Genomic DNA, 22,710 nt, shown 5'->3' on the forward strand with positions numbered 1-22,710 from the left:
ATATTTGCAGTGAAAATTTTTTATTGTCATCTACACATTGAAAGTAAGCAAAACTATTTTAAAAACTATTTAAAAAGATAAAGTAGATATTTGATTAAATCAGAAATACTTCCTTTTTACCTCGACGTGCACAAACAAAATATGCCTGAGTGCATATAATATATGTCATGTATTCACCTTTTTCAAATGTTGAATGAGCATTGCAAGTTCAATGTATTTAAATATAAAACCAAGCAATTTTAGTTTAAAATATACTTTTTTCATTGGTTATATAGTTAAAGAATGACAGAAAATTCAGCAAAATGATAATCATAAATGTTTCCTTACACATGCTTAGGAAATGCAATCGAACACTACGGTCTGCCCAAAAAATAATTAAACAGTAAGTGTATTTTTTGTTTATCTATTCACTGGCAAAATATAATTGGGCCTTGCTTTTGCTTTCTGTTAAGTAAGCCAAATGTTTCTGTTAGTCTATTTTTTATGAAAAATCTCCTTTATCACATCACTTTTCTGACTCATCACAGGAAAATTGTGTCATCTATGCCTGGCAGCTCTTTTTTTGAAGCATAAATGATTGATTAATAATGACAACCATACAAATTTTTTTTATTTTCAATGAATTTACAGGGCTAAATAAGCCCCAAAATGTACCTGTAAAAAAGAAACTTTTTCAAATCTGATCAGTATTCTAATATGGTGTTCTTGTACAAATGTAGCCCTGTTCTAATTCCAATAACACATTGGTTGCGCTTGTGTAACGTCACAATAAAAATTGCACTGTCCATTAAGTCTACACGTATTTGTACACTTTTAATCATGAAACAGTTTGTTTTCTAGAACATAGTTGCTTTTTACATTTGAATGTTTTCCAGAACATAATTGCTTTTTACATCGGATGTGACCTTGAGAGGTCATACTGGTGTTATGTTGCCGCAGAAATTTCTTTGTGCTTTTGACTGATAACCGAATGTATTTCGTATAAATACGCGGATATTATCGAGTGCAAAATAACAATCCTTTTCGCTTGTTATAAATGAATACTCATGAAAATACTTTTTAAGAACATAGATAAATGATATGAATATGTTTTGTCGTTAGAAATATATATATCAGTAACAAATCATGAATACCGAAAATTTGTGCTAACGCATGCAGAAGAAAACCTTGAGAGATGATCTTCTATATATATAACTGTTATACAAGTATTCATGTAATATATAACAACAAACCAGATTATACATATCACTACAATATAATAATTATTATGGTGAGGTTGAATTCCCTGTCATTTATTCATCATCCACACAGGAACTTGTCTCAGAAAAAAATATATCTCTGTACCTTAACCTAACTTTCAGGTATAGATATATGATTTTTGTGTGAAACCCCCTCAGGGGGTTAACGCTTATATATTGGCGAGTGTTGGAAATGTCTATGGGCCACGCGATATCCTCGGAATCATGATTCTGGGAACGTCTCGAAAATTTTCCATCATTTATATAGGTAGTTGTTTATGTCTTTGATACGGTCTCTCTATGGATAGGCTACAACGTGACATTGTATATTTCAACAATCCGACAAACGGTTCATTTGTAGATTTGAAAGTAAAACAATAAAGACTAGGTTGCATTCTAAAAATCATTTATATGTTGGAACCTATTTGCCTTTTGACAAAACATATATGTTTTTAATAATGTAAATGTAAGATATCAAGTATAATGATAAAGCAATTATATAATTCATGCTTTGAGATGGTCCCTCTACGCGTTGTGTGTGTTGTATTTAATAAATCTGGAAATAGTTTATTGATATACAATGACCCAGAATAAACTGATTATTTCTGAACGTTTATCATTTGATAATAGTATTTCAATCATAGCATGACAAAATGCCGGAAAGAATGAAGAAAATTAAGAAAACGATATTACTGTTAAAAATATTTATCTAAGGTCAGAAACACAGTGGTCGGATTTTAAGCAGAAAGATAATCAAACAAAAGGATTTTTCTGTAAAAAAATATCTAATTTCATTAATAGAGACTACCAGACTAAGAGACTATTCATTGTTAAGGTAAAACTGAGACTGAATTTATTCCTAATAATTATAGAATATAATTAAAATTGTAATGTATACGTGCATTATGTCTCACAGGTTTGATCAGTCATTACATTTATGAAAATTATATGTAACGTATGAGCACCAATGATCATGGATGCATACCCAAAGTTAGCTAAATATCTAAATTTTAAACGGTCGTGAATGAAAAAATACTTGCGTGGTTTCAATTCACAAGGATTTTAAATCCTTGCATCTCACAAAAAACGTAATTAATATTTTGCTATAATCATAACAAAATTTAATTACTATCATAATGTTAATTACTTTTTTTTCTTTTTTTTTCTTTTATTAGTTCAACCTTATAGCATCTAAATATTTGTACTATGGTACGGTTTTGAAAATTGTATTCATTGTGTTGGTCAGCTATCCTACACGTCTTGATTCATTCACATTATACATCACCCTGTTCATACGCACACTATCGGTTTGCGTTCACAAAAATTCCTCTCGAATTTTCGCTTTTCTTATCTAAATTCAGGACACGGCAATATATCTGCGCAATAAGAGCTTGCCATGTGACTTTCAAGCATGGACCTCTAGCTGTTTCTCTTTTGTTTTCTTTTTTTGAGTCACTGTCCTTTTATAAACTTTGACATTTTCGAAATGCCAAGAATTTTCTACTCAAGGAATAGATTACTTAACTTCGTACTTTATTTCAGGCCTTTTTAACTATTTTTATTCGAGCGTCACTGATGATTCTTTGTAGACTTAACTCGCGTCTTGCGACATGTTAATCCTGGTATTTCTTTTATATTTACATGTCTTTTTATATAAATTGGTTCTTTTGAGAGTATGTTCAGGTATCCATAAAACTTCTGAAAATAAGATATTCTTCAAAACCAAGTTTCCCTGTAAAATATTTGGATTGATTAAAGTAAAATCAGGAAATCCTTAAAATTTGAGATGTTTTATGAGACCAAAATAAGTCTCTATATAAGAGGTCCAAATGAAACTGGTGTGTTACTCTCAAGAAAAATATACGAAACCTTCTTATAAGTTGCATGCCACAAGGTTTCACTTCACATGGAAAATGGACTTTAAATTTATCTGTACATCTACCATGAGTACAGACAACTTCAATAACGAGTTGAGAATATGCAGGCATCCATGCAGGAAACAAAATATAAAGATGTGATAGACAAAATAAATGCATCCAGATTATAAAGCAAACTGAGAGCTTAAATTTATATTGCGATTGGTTTGTGCAATTTGCATTATGCATCCGGTTTGTAGAAACTGGGATTTGCAATAGGATTATCAAAAAATGATGTACAATCCCAAGTAATAAATGAAATAGTCAAGCTTTAAAATGTTCAAACAGTAGCTGTATATACACTTTTCTATTCACACCTATCATACATTGCTTTCAACTAACTTGTGCAAGAATGTACACACTATTACAAATTTTTAATAAAGGTAGTTTAGCTTCATCATTATCTCCTTCTATTCACAGTCAATTATTTTAATTCAAAAGCAAACAAAAATTCAGCAACAATCTTTTGGTGACCAGTCAGCGGTCTTAGGTTCACGTATTGCTTTTCTTTTTGTAAAGAAAGCAACTTGTTTTTTCTGAGACCATCCACCAGAACTTGTGGTCATCCGATGTTCAGTTCTTCAGTACTTTGATTCAAACTAGAATGGCTTTCTCTCTAGCATGTCTTTTATGTTGCTTCAATGTACAAAAATTCTGAATGTTTGCCCTTCTAAGCCTTTTCTACAATACATTTAATGCCATTAAATCATAATTTGAAAGGAGAAGGTATGATAAGGCAACCTTTTTGGCTCATTGAATTATAGTAAAAAAAAGTATTATGAATCTATCAAACATCTTCAAAGATATTTATTAAACATTATAACTTCTGACTCTTAGATATCGAACTTATATTTCTGAAAATGTGTCTTTCATAATAACTTAAGGTCTACCAAGTTTTTTAGCTTTTGCCATCACTTTGTTTTCGTAGTCCGTCATCTGTCGCCTGTTGTTCCTGAACTTTTTTTAAAAACCTTCTACTCTGAAACTGCTCATTGGATTGAAACCAAGGTTTGTCTGCTTCATCTATAGGATGTCAACTATAGAGTTTGTTATTTTTGTCTAAGTTGATCAATCAGCTGCCTTGCCAAAAAATAGAACATAGGGGTCAAACTACATTTTTGGCTATTATTTCATAAACTATAGTAATTTAAGAAAAACTGACAGAGTAAATATGGCCAGCACAACAAGTTCTATCTACCATGAATGTTTTGGGAAAATCTGACTATCTAATTTTGAGTTACTGCCCCTGAAATGTTAATATTTAACTTTTTGACATTTTTTTGCCATTGTTTTAAAAACTATAAGAGCTAGCTTAAGAGTGAAAATTGCAAAAATGATCAGCATGACAAGATGTAGCCACCCTGAAAATTGGAGAAATATCTAACTTCTGAAGTAGATTTTGGAGTTATTGCTCCTGAAGTATAGATGTCTTTTTTTCACCCAATTTTTATACAACCGCAAAAAATTTTGTGGTCGTATATTGGTATCATGTCGTCGTTGTCGTCGTCGTCAGCGTCGTCCGAAGACATTTGGTTTCCGGACAATAACTTTAGTATAAGTAAATAGAAATCTATGAAATTTAAACACAAGGTTTATAACCACAAAAGGAAGGTTGGCATTGATTATAGTGGTTATAGTCCTAACAGTTTAGGAATTAGGGGCCAAAAAGGGGCCCAAATAAGCATTTTTCTAGTTTCCAGACAATAACTTGTGGAATGGTGTATGGATCTCTCTGAAATTATACCACAAGTTTCCATACCACAAAGGGATGGTTAGGATTGGCTTTGGGGGGTAATAGCTCAAACCGTTTAGGAATTAGGGGCAAAAAAGGGGGAAAAACAAGTGTTTCCTTGTTAATGGACAATTAGTTTTAAGTACAATGTTTTGTGTTTGGATAACCTCCCTTACACTGCTTTTAAATTATGTATAAAGAAATGTTGTATTGTCTTGAGGTGATTAGCTGTCAATTTATTTTTAGAAGTTACTTTTAAAAATGCTGATTAAGGAATATAAATTTTAGACATGATTATGTATGTCATTTTCTATTTATTAGCAGTTTTTGGCTACTTTGGTGTAACTTATAGGTAGAAGGTTAAAAGTGTAAATTGCATAAAGGATCAGCCTAACAAAATGTATCTATCCTGAAAATTGAAAAAATTCTGTCCACCAGTTTTTGCACTCATTACGCCTGAAATATCATTTTTTTTGCAGTTTTTTGCTGTTATTTTGAAAACTATAGGATATAGGTATAAAGTGTAAACTGCATGACAATATCTGAAAGTTTCAGGAGTTATTGTTACTGAAATGTTGTTTTTTGACAGTTTCAGCTGTTTTTTAAATAAACTATAGGGGCTAGGTTAAACATGTTAATTGAAAAATGATCTGCAACACAAGAGTAGCTATAGAATATGCATATAAAAGTCCTAATTAGCAAACTGGCTATTTTTCACAAGGTGAGCGATACAGGCACAGGTGTGCCTCTTGTTTATTGCATGCAAAATGGCACAAAATGTCAAAATAGCTTAAAGCACTTGTAATTAATGTTTAGATCTGAGCCAAGGTCTCCCCCAAAAAGACATTTTGCTACAATTAAGACATATAATACAAATATGTTAATGTGGACAAAATATCTTTATACTCACTGGTAAGAACTTGTCTCATATGGAATTTCCCCTATCTCAAAAATGGGATATACAGTTATGCTCATGTCTGTCAGTTTGTATGACTGTCTGTTTTCCTGTCTGTTTGTCCATTGTTCTGCCCATCCCTATGTCCATCTGTCAACTTTTGTTTTATGATGATAAATAGAATATACTTTTATGGTTTTGACATTTACCATTTATGACAAAAGTTATGCCTTTAGTTACTAGAAAAATTGATATTTCTTTGGTTTCTAGACAAAAATTAATGTACCACTTGACCAAATCTTTTGATATTCCAACACAATGTCATGGATTATGAAATACAGGCAAAGTTCGACTTTGAGGGTTTTTACATTTGTTTTACGAGTTATTAAGTTCGAGTTATGCCTATTATAGTTGCCTGAAAGATTGAATTATTTTGGTTTCCAGAATTAAACTAAAGTCCCACTTGACTAAACCTTTTGAAATTTAAACAAAATTTCATAGATCATACAATACAGGTCAATTTTTAAGGAGCTAAGCTGTAATCCGACACCCCGAAATTCTGACAGCCCAGTAGTACGACGATCCGATAGTCCGACATTGCATAAAATTTCAAAAGTTAAATGCATTGAAATGGGATCCCAATTAAATCCTATACTGTTTGAACAATTAATCTAAGATTCCATTCCTGTTCACCATGTCAAAGTTGATACAGAGAATGACAGTTAAGTTGTAACATACATGCGCATAAATGTAATGCATTTTGTGGTTGAATGAGAAATTTCATATATTATAATTTGGACCTAAGCATTCCTAGGTCATCGAATCATCAGATGTAGAACGGAACGGAGATGGGCAATGACACGAAGTCAGTTCACATTCACTAAACACAGCAAACACAACAGATACCAAAAGTTCACTGAATGATTTTCAATGCAAAGTAAACCCTCCTTTTTCCCCTACAAGCATAATTTCAGTTCTAGATTGTGCCGAATACATATAAAGAGAGAAATCAAATCAAATGGTTTGAATTGAAATTGACAATTGTATATTACATGCGATGGGTTAAATTTTTTTTCTTGGATCCAAATCAGCCTCCTACATGTGGTCAGAGATGAAATGAAAAAATAAAAAACATATTTAAGGACATTATAGTTAAAATCAGTACTGATTGTCTCCATTGAACAAAGGAAACACCTCAACACAAATAACATGAGGACACACTAAAGATGAATTCCAAAAATGAATGCCCAAAGTTACCAAAAGGTTTACCAATGTTTTATGTCTTCTTGATGTTGTCAGAGGCGGATCCATAACTTTTTATAAGGGGGTTATTGCAGAAAAGTGAATAAATAGCAGAGTGAGTCAAAAATATTTCTGGATGATTAAATGCTTAAAATTTATATATTTTCCAATAAAAGAGGGAGAGGGCATACGCCGCCATGAATCCACCACTGGTTGTGCAATGCAAAGATAGCAATCATTCAAATGGAATAAATCAATCTGAGGGCCAATATTTTTTTCACATTTAAGACCAGATTTAACCATTTTGTAACAAACTGAAATCATTCTCTTTATATGGTGAAAAGGATGGTGTTAAATTTTGTTCTCTGGATTGAATAGGCGAGGAGTAAATGAAGATTTACAATTGCAGTTAGGTTTGTGTGATATAATGGATGCTTTGTTGCGAAAAACAAATAACACAAAAGCAGCTTGATGTTTATTCAATTTCAGTAACAGTTTTTTTTACCTTTGACCTACAGACTATACTGACTGATATGATAATTTGATTAAAAAAAAAGTGTATAGAGCTGGCATCTCTGTATTGGCCCTTCTTTGGAATCAAGGTTGGTAGTATATTGACCAATTCCGACAACATCAAATATATACCAGGTCCAATAAGAAAATCCCAATTGTAAAACTGTATTTATGTATTATATACATCAGAGATCTTTACAGGAGTCTAATGCATATTCAGGATTCAATTATATGAGAACTGTCTCAATCTGAAAGAGGACAAAATACTTGTTGAAACACACTGAATCATTGCTATAAAATAGCAATTTGGCATTTATTTGTGGTTAAATACCATTCATTTATTATAAGAACGTGAGCATGATGTTATACTTAGCATACCATTAGTTTTTTGTTTTACACCTAGTAATCGAGCTAACTTTCTGCAAACGCAATTGGAGTCAAACACTTATTATTAGTGTTACTGTGTATGTATGATTACCGTACACAGAAAAGTTAAAAACTTCTTAAGCCCACTTTAGTTGTATAGTTAAGTCTGCATGTGGCCTGACAAGCACTGAAGTCATGTCTCTGTAAACAAATATACCAATAATTGAATATACAAATGTTACACATCTATAGGTATATTTTTTTTAGAGACAAGGATTGTCAGATGATATGACTGATATTAGGATCTTGTTCGATTGGAGGACTGTCGGACTATAGGATTGTCGAATTATAGATCTGACCCCCAAGTTTTATGTTGATGGTTTTAACATTTACTGTTCAAGAGTTATTCCTGTTACTTGCATGTCACATTAAAAGTGGGATTTTTTGGGGTTCCAAGGTGATAATGAAAGGACCATTTGACAAAACATATTAGATTTTAACACAAACTTATGAAACATAAAATGCAGGTCACGTTCAATTTGAAAACTAGACATGTATGACTAAATGACCATTTTGCTCAAATTTGTCAATAAACACATGTTTGATCATGTTAATGGCATCATGATAACATCACAAGTGACACTTAAACAAATATTTGTGACTGTCAAATTAAATATTGACGGTGGGAACTCTTCAACTACAGTTACTGTAATTCCTATTCTAATGCATTGCTTAAAGAAATGATACATAGAGCTTGAAAAAATGTATAAATTTAAGATAATATTAAATTCTATAAAAATTCATGAATGATTTTGGCGCATAAACGTAATGGCAAACCACAAAGTCAGACAAATGAAAACTTTCAAACTGAAGGTTAATTCATAACTTGTACAATTCAAATCTGGACAATTTCTCATTAAAACAGTGTTTTTGAGGTAGGTGTATTTTTAGTTTTGATTATATTTTATAAATCAAACATCTGCAGAATTTCAGCAATTCAATATGGCGACTGAAGACTTGTCAATTGTGGATTTGATGGAAAATTTTATGTAATGAAAAAAAAAATTGTTGCATGAAGATTGCAATAAAATTCTAAATACTGCCTATTAACAAGCCTGCAGTGAACAATTTTTTTAAGCCCTCGTTCAGTTACTTAACATCTGTGCATAGTAGAGTTCGCTGTTAAGTTTTTGAGATGAAAGATGAAAATTTTTTCTCACTTTTTGCAAATATTGTGTGAAAATCAGGTTCCATAAACAAATATTATTTTGAAGACATTTCTGGTCCTATTTAATCAAATCAGTGATATGACACTCGTATACTTAACAGTTTTTTTGAATATTTGTTGAATCTCTTTATTGATGTTGAGTAATAAAATTGTTTTTTTTTTCTTTACATTTTATATGCTAACTAAATGTCTCTGGTTATTATTGTCGCTACATTGTTGTCTCATCAAGGTAGACTACTTAATAATGTTAAGTTTAATTATACATGTATCGATATTATTCTAGAAATTGTTATTGAGTTTACATATCTAGATGTCTTATTCAGTAGAACAGGAAGTTTTTCAAGGCTAGAAAAGTGCAAGAAAATCAGGGGTGGATCCAGCCAATTTTAAAAGGGAGGTTCCAACCATATGTCCCCATTCAAAAGCATTGATCGTCAAAAAAAGGGGGATTCCAACCCCCGAAACCCCCCCCCCCCCCCCCCCCCCCTGGATCCGCCACTGCAAATAAAGCAATATGTGCTATATATATGTAAGACATAATCAAAAAAGGAAGATTGCACAATCTTTCAATTGAATGTCAAATTGAATTATTTGACAAGATTGTTAAACCTATTTTAATTTATGGTAGTGAAGTCTGGGGTTTTGGTAAGAATTTGGTTATAGAAAGGGTGTATATGAAATTCTGCAAACTTTTGATTAAGGTTAAAAAGTCTACACCTGATTTTATGATAAATGGAGAATTGGGCAGATATCCTTTGGAAATCGATACAAAACTCTGTATAATTAACTACTGGACAAAATTATTATCTAGAAAACAAGAAAAACTTCCTGCAATTCTATATAAGTACTCATTGTATAAATATAAAAATGATATAACTTGGTTAAAAAATGTTAAATTCATTCTTGATGAATGTGGTTTGTCATTTGTGTGGGATACCCAATATTTTGTGAGTGATACATGGCTATATACTATTGTTAAACAAAATCTTGTTGATTAATTTAAACAGAAATGGCACACTAATGTGCTAGAATCACCAAAAGCTCTAAATTATCGTAATTATAAAGAATTTGAATATTATTTTATAAATTTAGATGATTATAGAAATATTATTACATTATGTAGATTGAGAACAGGAAATCATAGATTTCCTATTGAGACTGGTAGATGGCAAAATATTGCAAGAGAAAATAGAAAATGCTTACTTTGTAACTCTGGAGACATTGGAGATGAATTTCATTATATTTTTACATGTTCTGTATTTAATGATAATCGTAGACAGTTGTTGAAAAAAAATATACAAATCAACCAAACTCATTAAAATTTAATGAACTGATGAATAGCAAAAATCTTTCTGATCTTAACAACTTGTGTAAATTAATAAGACTAATCAATATGCATGTATAGGCTCTCCTGGGTAACTCATGTACTTGAAACAATTTAGTTTAATCTGTACACTGTAATTTATGATATTTGCCTCTGTCTTGCTTTCGTATAACTTTTGTATGTCTGTACATATATACATTATATAATATTTATTGTATGTATCTCTATACCAATGTAATTTGGTTTCTTGAGAAATAATGATATATATACATGTAACATATATCCAATGTTTCCTTGTACTCATATTTATCAAGATTTCTCTGTTATTTTCACCTTTATTTAGTAGGCATTTAGTATCCATTTGAGTCTGAATTTGAATGTTTTTAATTCCTCATTCTATTTGTAGCTTCCACGAATTGCTGTTCTCCAAGAAGCATGTAAAATACATTTTACAAAAGAAAGTGATTATTGGGTTACAGAAGTAGTTGAAGGACTTAATGGTTTGTAGATTGTTAATTATATTACATCCCAGCAAACACACAACATTTTAAAAACATTTTTTAAATGTCATATGGACGTCTCTCACAAAATATTTCAATAAGATATCATTTAAACATAAAAAAAATGTTTATTTTATTGTTTTTGAAATGTTTTATTTCTAACATTTAAGTAAAATGTTTTTACAACATTAACAAAATATTATTTGCTAATATCTTTTATTCATGTTCTCAAACATTGTTCTAAAATATCCCGTAGATATTTTATAATATAAAAAAATAATATTTTCTTCAATTGGTATTTTATATTTTAACAACATTTAAAGTAAATATTTTCCAAATATCCAAAAAACATTCTGCTAAAAAATGTTTTACAGAAAATATAGTTTTGCTATTTGCATAAAATGTTTTATAACGTAAAATTAAAATGTTTTACATAAAACATCTGAAAATTATCAGCTAAATGTTTTCTATAAAATATTCTGACATACACATTACTTAATAGTCTTACTGATATTTTATTCAACATTTTACGGATATAAAATAACGTTTTATTTAAACTTTATTTCAAAACCCCACAAACAACGTTTTGTGGAATTAGCTCGTTTTTTTCAGGATAAGATATAGTACTACATTTCATCAATATCATGACAAGCAAGATACTATGGTTGAAATCCTTAATTGATATATAGAAGATCCTTGAAGTCAGATTTTATTCCTTCTTATATTAAAATTCAAAAGAGTCAACATTAAATTAAGCAATAATGTATTAATAAACAATCACCTTTCTTTAATGTTTATTAATTTCGTTCGTGTATATTTTAGAAATTAAGAAATGAAAACTGTAACTGTACTAAGTTCAATTTTCGTATCGTTTATATGCCTTACGGAAAACCGACCTTTTCCGGAATCGACTTTTGTTTTATCACCGGAAATGATTTTGAAATTTGAATTTCGAAACGAAGACAGGATATCAACAAAGAGAGCCAAGTTTGTTACGCGATATATACTCACTTGGTAAGAATGATTAATCTGTTAAGATGAAACTTGTGCATTCATTGTGTGTGTTCAATCATAATCGGAACCAAATTACATCTGTTTCTGGAGGTGCGGATCAAGGGTTTGAAAAAAGGGGGCCCTGCCCAAGGCAAGCAAACGTTTGGAGTGATACTTGTAAATAGTCTATACATTTATCTTATAAGTAGCTCCATAAGGGGGTCGGGGCCCCTAAATCCGCCACTGTTCAAGCATCTACGTACACCAATTATGAATTTGTTCATTGATATAAAAAAATTATAAGGATATGTGGCTTGTGAAGTTGTGAAGTTGTGTATGTGTTTGATTGCCAATACACCTTATCGCTATTTGTCCGCCATTACTGGCCATGGACATCAAAAAAGTTCCCGTAAAATGTTGACGTCATATTAGAAAATATTTGACACCACAATTGAAAGTAATACACCTTATCGCTATTTGTCCGCCATTACTGGACATCACACAACTGTCACAAGTTCCCTTAAAATTTTGACGTCATCACAAAAAATATCTGATACCACATTGGAAAAGTGATTGCTGTTTGACGTCAAAAGTTCAAGCAGGATAGATTCTCAGGTCAAGCGGAAATAGCGATAAGGGGTATTATTGTATGACGTATGCTGACGTAAAAAGTTCAAGCAGGACAGATTTCCAAATACTGAAATAGCGATAAGGTGTATGAGACAGCTATCCACCAGAATTTAAATGACTTGGATAAAAGAAATTATAGGTCACTGTACGGCTTTCAAAACTGAGAAAACCAATGCCATATAGTCCACTTTGAAGCCTTGACAAACAAATGTTAAATTTTTCTCAACACAATTGAAACAAAACAACTAACTGCCTACATTAAATACACATAATTATGAAAAAGAAATTTGACAGACTTAAACCAACAACAACTATTGCAATAAGCATGACTCAATACCTTAAGCTTGTTTCCGAGGCACACAAACAAGCAAGTTACAATAACACTTATATAAGCACCATTTGAATATGGAGATTTTTTTTTCTAGTAAAATCAGTGTATGTATGTATTTGCAAAACAGTAAATTAAATTTCCCTTAACAGCTTAATGAACATTACAAAGACTATGTAAGACTTCAGTACAAGCAAGATAATATAAACTGTTGCTTAAAATTATTTAAATTGCAATGTATCTTTTTTTTTTGAACAGGAGCTAAAAGAAAAGCCACAAAGGACAAGTTCAATATGCAGGTTTACAATTTGGAAGTGGCGCAGGTTCCTTGGAATGTCTACAACCTTTCAGGAGAATTTTTTTTGGAAGTAAGATTTTCATACAGAATTACTGTTATTCCATATTTAATTCAAATATTTAGCATAAACAATGCATTACATTCAAGATTAAGGGCATACAATACAGAAAAGATATATGGATATTTGAATAAACTATTTTTTTTGTGACAAAATAGAAACAAGTTGTTTATTTAAATCAATCTTTTAGTCCAACAGTGTGCTTTCATAAACATCATATTTGTTTTCCTTTGAAGTATTTCAAATACATATAAACAACTCATTTAATGACATCTGTGTGTTTCTCGGAAGTTTAGTTATATTATTATCATCATTGCGAAAACAATGCGTAACACTTCGATAAGTTATTATATGCCTATAGTATACTTCTAGGACTGTATCATATGCCCTTAGATACAAATGACAAGTTATAAACTATGTCACTCTACAGAGTTTAACACTTAAAAAGGACAATAAGATGTTTAATGACATTATGTAGCAGGGCTTTTAAAGGCCCCTACATGATACAATGCATTTAATGAAAACTAAAAAAAAACAAGAAAAACAACAGCCTGATTTATACAAAACAATAAAAGAAAAAAAATATGATAGACAACAATCAACGAGTATAATGAAATAAGACTCTTGACTGGACACATATCTAGTCTAAAGTTTTTTATGTCATATATAATGTGTGTTTTTTTTTAATAACTAAATGCAGTTCAGCGTGGCATATTGCTCTCTCTTAACACCGTCAGCCATTTATCGTCCCCTTCCGACAGACTATCATGGTTATTTGTTTCAAAACTTTAAAGGGGAGGGGATGTATATCCTTCAGGCAACATGAATCGTTCTATAATAAAGGATGTGCAAGAAGTTTATATATGAATGTAAGATTTTTTTTTTTTCAGAAGCATGGCACAGCAAGATAAAGATATAAGACACTACAAGACATTCCAAGTGATTTTGAATAAGACAATTGATTGACTTTTTCAATGTATTCTTAAATAAATCAAATAGTTGATGTAAAATGGTGTTTTGTTCTCATCTCTTCAGCCAATTATCAATGATTATTGAATTAAGATGTAACCCTATTAGAAGTGTAGCGTTTAAGTTTAGAAAGAGAAGTTGTATTGAAAAATCTGAATTTGGGACACAAGTTTTAGTCAATGTAACTTGAACTTAAAAATGTGTATAATGTTTGCATAATGTCCAATGGCGTATATGTCATGCATGTTCAGGTTGACATATGCATGATGTGTATAAGATAGGTAATACAGGTTGAGAGTGAAAAACTAAACATTATACCATTGTGGTTGGAATGTGGGCTTTCTTGCACTGTCTGTCGTCTGTCCACCTATATTTGTCGGATTTTGTCCAACAAATATTTTCATCACTGTTTTTCCCAAAACTGCTGATAAAGATGAGTTCATATTTAATGAGCTGCTTGATAGTGATGAACTGTGATGTGTGAACATTTTTGTATCTGGCACCTGTTTCCTGTTTGCTTATACATTGTATTTCGAAATGTTGAATGTTCTCAAATTTTTCATTACTTTAATTAGTAATGCTGATGAACAGAATGACTTCATATTTGGTAAGTGGCTTGACCATGATGAGTTGTGTCTGCCATTTTGGATGTGTCAAAATTTGTAGATACTTCTTGTTTTTAGAGACTTTGAATTGTGAATTTCATATATGCTTAGAAAAACAACTGATTTATTCTTGTTTGTATATAGAATTAATCACTGTGTATACATTAATTTAACTAATGATTTGTTATTTAAAAAAGCAGGAAACTCAATCAAAAGTAAAGACATTTTTATATTGATATGATCTAGATATCAACCAAAAACATCTTCTTAAAACATTTTGAAAACATTTTTTAGGCACAGTCTCACTTGCAAGAAAACATCCAAAAAACATTTTTATAACAATATTTGATGTTCATGATGTTTTTCAAACGTTCAGAAAATATTTCTAGAAAATATTTTTTAAAAGATTATCAAAATGTTTTATACACCATTGTTTTTCACATTATCATGATATTTCTTTACAACATTTTAATTATATTATGCAAATATTTTAGAAAATATATTAGAAAACGTTTTAGTGATATATATTCTACCATACATTTAATGTTTTTCTCACGTTTTTTTGTGATATTTTCATGACATTAGACACAACATTTTAAAAACATTTTAAAGATGTTTTTGTGTTTGCTGGGATTATAATTATTATACATTGTATTAGAAACCAACAGTGTTAATTTAAGGCATTCCCATCAATTGAATATGCATGAAGTATTTGCCACTGGACGTTAAGCAACCAACAATCAATCAATCAATCAATTAAACTGACTACTTGTACTGAATATTTTACTTTTTGTTGGGTTTCAGATTTTGGCTTGAAATCAGAATTCAAATTATATAGTTGTCTGCATGCAGAGAGGTCAAAATTGATTAAGTAGGTTTTTTTATCCCAAATTATCCTGTACAGATTTTTCATAAACATTTCAATACATGTACCTTGAAATGTAACATTCATAGAGAGTCTAATCATCAAAACAATTTTATTCAAAAACCACTGAAACAGTTTGGTTAAAACATGCCACAATCATACTTATAGTGTGTGTTCCATGATGTTTCTGTACAATCAAGTTTAATTAGGATATAAATAATAAAACACTTTTATTTTGCATATGGAATAACAATGAAACAGATCTTTGCCTCATGGTCTGAAGCTTCCACCTGTTGTCTTCAATCTCATTTTTATAGATTTAAGATAAACTGTATGATGCAAAAACTATCAGCAGGATACCATCTGAAATTGAAATTGTCTCCTTGTAAGAGTTCTTGTCTTCAAAATGATGATTTTACCCATAATTTTGATCTTTAGTTATGATCATGAAAACTATAATAGATAGAGAAAAAACAGCAAAAAAATAATCAGCTAGATAAGATCCACTTATAAACATGGTGGAGACTGGAGAGAACTTTGTCTCATTGGCAATCATACCATATCTTTGTATTTTTATATAACCAATTACAATTATGGTGAAAAATTTTTTAAAAAAGGCATATTTTTGCAAGGTGAGCAATTCATTTGTATACGACCGCAAAAAATTTGCGTTCGTATAATGCTCTTCTGTCATCGTCGTCATCCGAAGACACATTTGGTTTCCGGACAATAACTTTAGTTTAAGTGAATGGATCTCTTTGAAATTTAATCAGAAGGTTTAATACCACAAAAGAAAGGTTGGGATTGATTTTGGGGGTTATGGTACCAAAAGTTTAGGAATTAGGGGCCAAACAGGGGCCAAAACAAGCATTTTTGTAGTTTCCGGACAATAACTTGTGTATGGAACTCTCTGAAATTGTACATTTTTCCTGAAAAGAAAATAATGTTCAAAATTTCAAAACAAATTTGGGGGGGGGGGGGGGGGGGGGATTTTTTTCAAATTTTTTTGGGGGGTTCATATTTTTTTTCTTCAAAATTTTTGAAATATCAAATTTTTTGAAAAAAAAAATTTGGGGGGGGGGGGGGGGTTCATACTGTTTTTCCTCAAGATTTTTCAAAAAAAAAATTGCAGGGGGGGGGGACAAATTTTTGGGGTTTTTTTTTCCAAAAAATTTTCCATTTTTCCATTGATTATTTCTGATTTATATATAAAAGCAACAAATACTGATATGGCAGGAGATACACACCAAACAGGGTGTGTAAATTATTATATATAACAGATTAACTAAGTATTGTGCAACAGCACAGTATTGCGCAATAGCAAAAAATCTTCAATTGAAAATAAATACAAATCTTTTAACCAATTTCAATGGGATTAATTTTTGGGGGTTCTAACCTTGTATTACTATTTTGGATATTGGGCCCCATTTTTAAATTGTTCTACATTGAGGTCAAAAGGGTCCAAAATTAAACTTTGTTTGATTTCATCAAAAACTGAATTATTGCAGCTGTATGATATGCTGAATCTTATTGTGCATTTAGATTTTTTATTTTGGAACCTGTTTTCAAATTAGTCCATATTAAGGTTTGAAGGGTCAAAAATTAAACTTTGTTTGATTTCAACTGAATTAAATTTTTGGTGTTTTTTTATATGCTGAATCTAACCATGTTGCTAGATTTTGGATATCAGACCATTCTAGGTAAATTAAATGTCCCATTTCAAATTTTTAAGATCTTTGACTACATTTATCTTGTGTCAGAAACCTATATTATGTCAAAAATTTGATCACAATCCAAATTCAGACAGTATCAAGCTTGAATATTGTGTCCAAACTTGCCCCAACTGTTCAGGGTTCGACCTCTGCCGTCGTATCAGACTGCGCTCAGCGAAGCATTTTATTAAAAGAGTTATGCCCCTTGGAAACATTAATTATATGGAAAATTACATCGTTAGCACTCTCATTTGAACAATTCTCGCCAGATTTTTATGAAACTTATATCATAGCTTTATATCAGCAATGTCTTGGACAAGTTCGAAATTCAGTGCCGATGAATTATTTTTAAAAGAGTTTTGCCCCATGGAAACTTCAATTATATGGAAAATTGCATTGTTAGTGCTCTCATTTGTACAATTCTTGTTAGATTTTTATTGAACTTATATCATAGGTTTATATAAGCAATGTCTTGGACGAGATCAAAAATCAGTGCCGATCAATTATTTTTAAAAGAGTTATGCCCCTTGGAAAAATTAATCATATGGAAAATTGCATCGTTAGAGCTCTTATTTGTACAATTCTTGCCAGATTTTTATGGAACTTATATCATAGGTTTATATTAGCAATGTCTTAGACGAGTTGGAAAATCAGTGCTGATCAATTATTTTTAAAAGTGTTATACCCCTTGGAAACATTAATAATTTTGAAAAATTGCATCGTTAGCACTCTCATGTGTACAATTCTTGCTAGAATTTAATGAAACTTATTTCATAGGTTTATATTAGCAATGTCTTGGACGAGTTAAAAAATCAGTGACGATCAATTATTTTTAAAAGAGTTAGGAAACGTTGATTATATGGAAAATTGCATTGTAAGTGCTCTTGCATGTACAATTTTTGCCAGATTTTTATCAAATTCATATCAAAGGTATATAACAGCAATGTCTCAGACAATTTCAAAAATAAGTGCCGATCAAATATTTTTAATGAGTTTCCCAAGGAAATATTTAATCTATCGGAAATTGCTCTCAAGTCTTCAACTCTCCAGTAAGATAATTTTAAAAAGTTCAAAGAACAAAAAAATTTTTTTTTTAGTTATTGTCCTTGGACAGAACAGATAAAATATGCGCAACGCAGGGGGACATAATTAACAGCCCTAAGCATTTTGTAAATGTTGGAATGTGCCAGGTGAGGGAGTCATTGTCCAATAGTTTAGATTTAATGTCACTGAAAGAGTTTTTATGCCCCCGCCGTAGCGGAGGGGGCATTAAGTTTTACCCTTGTCCTTCTGTACGTACGTCTGTCCGTACGTTCATTTGTCCCAAAATTGGTTTCAGTTCTCTAACTTGAGTTTGCCTCAACAAAATATTATGAAACTTATACACAATGCTTATTACCACAAAACACAGATCAAGTTTGAATTTTTATGGCGTCACTTTAACCGTTCTAGAGTTATGCCCCTTTATAAATGGAAAAATTGCAAATTTTTTAGTTTCCGTTCTGTAACTTAAGTTTGCCTCAACCAAATGTTATGAAACTTATACACAATGCTTATTACTACAAAACACAGATCAAGTTTGAATTTTGGTGGCGTCACTTTAACTGTTCTAGAGTTATGCTCCTTTATAAATGGAAAAATTGCAAAATGTTTAGTTTCCGTTCTCTAACTTAAGTTTGCCTCAACCAAATGTTATGAAACTTATAAACAATGCTTATTACCACAAAACACAGATCAAGTTTGAATTTAGGTGGCGTCACTTTAACCGTTCTAGAGTTATGCTCCTTTATAAATGGAAAAATTGCAAAATTTTTATTTTCTTCTAAATATCAAGTAATTTTTAAAATTGGAGTTATCTTCCTTTGTCCATGATTATAGTTGAATCAACTACAATCAATGCTTTATACAATGCAATGTTTAATTTTGACTTCCACTGATAAAACACAGATCAAGTTGAATTTGGGTAGTGTCACTTTAACCATTATTGAGTTATGTCCCTTTATAAATCGAAAGATTGCAAAATTTTTAGTTTCCATTCTGTAACTTAAGTTTGCCCCAACCAAACATTATGAAACCTATACACAATATTCATTACCACAAAACTAAGATCAAGTACAAATTTTTTGTTTCCGTTTTCTAACTTTAGTTTGCCTCAACCAAATGTTATGAAACTTATAAACAATAGATATAAGATGTGGTATGAGTGCCAATGAGACAACTCTCTATCCAAGTCAAAATTTATAAAAGTAAACCATTATAGGTCACAGTACGGTCTTCAACACGGAGCCTTGGCTCACACCGAACAGTAAGCTATAAAGGGCCCCAAAAATTACTAGTGTAAAACCATTCAAACGGGAAAACCAACAGTTTAATCTACCGGTATATAAAAAACGAGAAACGAGAAACACTTATGAACCACATCAACAAAATGCTTATTACTACATAATACAGATTAAGTACAAAATTTGGTGGCAACACTTTTACCATTCTTGAGTTATGTCCCCTTTATAAACATAAAAAATTGCTGAATTTTTTAGTTTGTCTCAACCAAATGTTATAAAAACTTATACACAACCCTTCTAGAGTTATGCGTGTTTACAGATAGAAAAATTGCTGAATTTTTAGTTTCTGTTCTCTACTTAAGTTAGCCTCAACCAAATGTTATGAGACTTACACACAATGCTTATTACCACAAAACTCAGATCAAGTTTAAATTTGGGTAGCGTCACTTTTACCGTTCTTCAGTTATGTCCCTTTATAACTATATGATATGCAAGCGGGGGCATCATCTGTGTCCACATGTGGACACTATCCACATTTATTTTGTTCATTGATAGGAATGATAGTTTTTCATTTTAGAAATCAAGTCAATAGGTGACATCATGCCAGCAGGAAATGTTGCTCATGGATTAGTTTGGTCCCATTATAATGGATATCAACAGTACGTTTTGCCTGGTAAGACATTTTTTACCATTAGCAGCCATTACCTCAAAGAGACCACTTTGTAGTTTAAGGAAATTTAGTCTGGTACATATAAGAAATGATAAAGTGTCTGAAGAATATATGTTTAATTAACTTTTGGGGGTATTAATTCCACAGTGCTGAGTAGTTAAACTGTCTGGAAACTTGATTTATGCTTGGTCTAAGAGAAGGCACAAAAAAAAAAGGACATTCAAGACTTAAAACAACAAGAAAACTATTTCCAAACAATTGTTGAATGGAGAAATATAAAAATTATGACAATACTGATTAGCCGGGTTGGATGATGGCCAAAACCGACTTAAAGTATGGTGATGTCGGGTGGGTTGGGAAAATAGGGTACCTAAATTGTGTAATCAACTCCTCCTACAGTTTTCAACCCAGATTCCTGAAACTTCATAGGAAGATGGCACATATATTGAAGTTGTGCACCTGATATTATGGAATTATGGAATTGTTTAAGGATTTTTTTCTCATTTTTCCAGGTTAGGAACTTACTTATTTTCCAGCAAAATTAACAAAACAGGGTACCAAATTTTTGTAAGAAAAATCACCAACTAATCATTCGGAATTAGTTTAGGATTTAACTATCATAATAACATTAAGCTACAAGCTGATTGGCTCTCTCATCTGGAGAGCGGCAATAAAAATCCTTGATTCATGACATGTTTTTATCATATAAAGTGTTCTGGCTCTCGCTAGAAGGAGAGTTGATCAAGGGGAGGGACTAAATTATTTTCGGGTTAATGCCAAATGAACTATCTATTATTATTGTTAGCTGCTTACCTCCTTACGTAAATGACAATTTGTCCAGGGCTTATGTTCTCTTATCTAACTTTTTAAATACCGTTATATTTTTTTCTCTTGGGTTCAAATCCAGTATGGATAAATTTTTCTACCAAAAATTCTTTCATATAACAATTCCTGAAGCAAGTGTGTGCAGTAAAAGTTAATATCTTAATCTGAAAAATAATCCACATACTGTATCTGTCATGTAGTGGATAGTGCTTTGGAAGTTAGACCACAGGGGATAAATTGTCTTTGGTTTAATGTTTCTTGTTTAGAAACAAAACTGTATAAGTTTCATAGGATTATTCTTCAGAAGGCCTATAGTGATCAGGATATCAGTCTGTCTGAACATCACAAATTGTGTCTGCTCTTTAACTTTCAACCCCTTGGAGTAATTAAACTTGACACGATTATTCACTATTCACTTATTGTGTGTTGGGTACAAAGAAGAAAACTTACCATGAAAGTTATGATCAAAAACTCAGTTCACTTAGTCACCCCTTTGCCTATGTACAAAAATCATTTCTGCTACTATTGGAGATGAATTTACTTATTTACTCAAGCATAGCACTCTGTGATGACACCTGTCACTAGCATTTAGTTGAGACAGCAACCCAAAGTCTTAAAAAGTAATCCAGATGTCATCTTGTCCTCAGCACTATCGACAAAGTGTTAAAACCATATGCATGATATGCCAAGCTTTAAATCAAGTATAGTGTGATATATTTTAAGTATTATTATGATTTTAAGAAACTTCATATGGTGTTTAATGCTCCATATTCATTAGGTTGCAATTTCTTATTGCAGTATTGAAGAAAAAAGTAAAGGAGTTAGATTGGTACAAAGAGCAGCCTGCTGAAATTCAAAGCAGAGTATCGTTTAGAATGTATGAAATGGTACCTAAGTCTTGTACTGTTAAGCATGAGCTACCTGAGGAAGACAGTAATATTAAAGAAGTTGCAACCATTGAAATCCTCGTTCCGATGAGAGCTGGAAATTTCAGGAAAATTTGTGTAAAAATCTACAGTGTTACTGATGGCAATGAGGTTTGTATCAAAAGTTAAAAAAAATTATGCATCAATTATTAGGCTAGTGACATTTTTCAAAAAGACTCTTATATAGTTAAAGACTTTAATGCACCCTACTAACACATGGCTATATTGTATATCATTAGAAAAACTTTTTGTCTGTACTTTCTGTTTTGCCAGGTGACGTTGTTAAAAAATTGTACAGTGTAATTTCTGTTGAATTTAAATCTAGGTCAAACGAAGATAAAATTCCTCTAATGCTTGAATTAAACAAAATGCCCTTTTCTGATTGTTGTTTAATAAATTTTTGTCTTCTTAAAATCATATTAACCTTATAAAACAGAATGATATAATTCTAAATCCTATGCAAATTAAAAGGTTTGTTTTCACAATATTTACAGAAAGTTGCAATTCTTAAAAAATCCTCAAAAAATTAAACAATTGCACTAAAAGCAAAGTATTTCATGAGGAATCAATATTTTCATGTCCAAAATAAAATAAA

General features: G+C 31.1%; 1 protein-coding gene across 1 annotated transcript in view; it reads left to right on the forward strand.

Moving 5' to 3' along the window:
• The window catches only part of LOC127738401 (uncharacterized), a 58,015-nt gene that overhangs the window by 10,188 nt on the left and 25,117 nt on the right, over positions 1-22,710 (forward strand). Inside the window, exons 3-5 of the mRNA XM_052249641.1 lie at positions 10,861-10,954; positions 20,272-20,367; positions 21,988-22,226. Of these exons, the coding sequence (XP_052105601.1) occupies positions 10,861-10,954; positions 20,272-20,367; positions 21,988-22,226 (429 nt within the window). The remainder of the gene's footprint in view (positions 1-10,860; positions 10,955-20,271; positions 20,368-21,987; positions 22,227-22,710) is intronic.

This window comes from Mytilus californianus, unplaced genomic scaffold (genome assembly GCF_021869535.1).
Source record: "Mytilus californianus isolate M0D057914Y unplaced genomic scaffold, xbMytCali1.0.p SCAF_4, whole genome shotgun sequence".
NCBI lineage: Eukaryota > Metazoa > Mollusca > Bivalvia > Mytilida > Mytilidae > Mytilus > Mytilus californianus.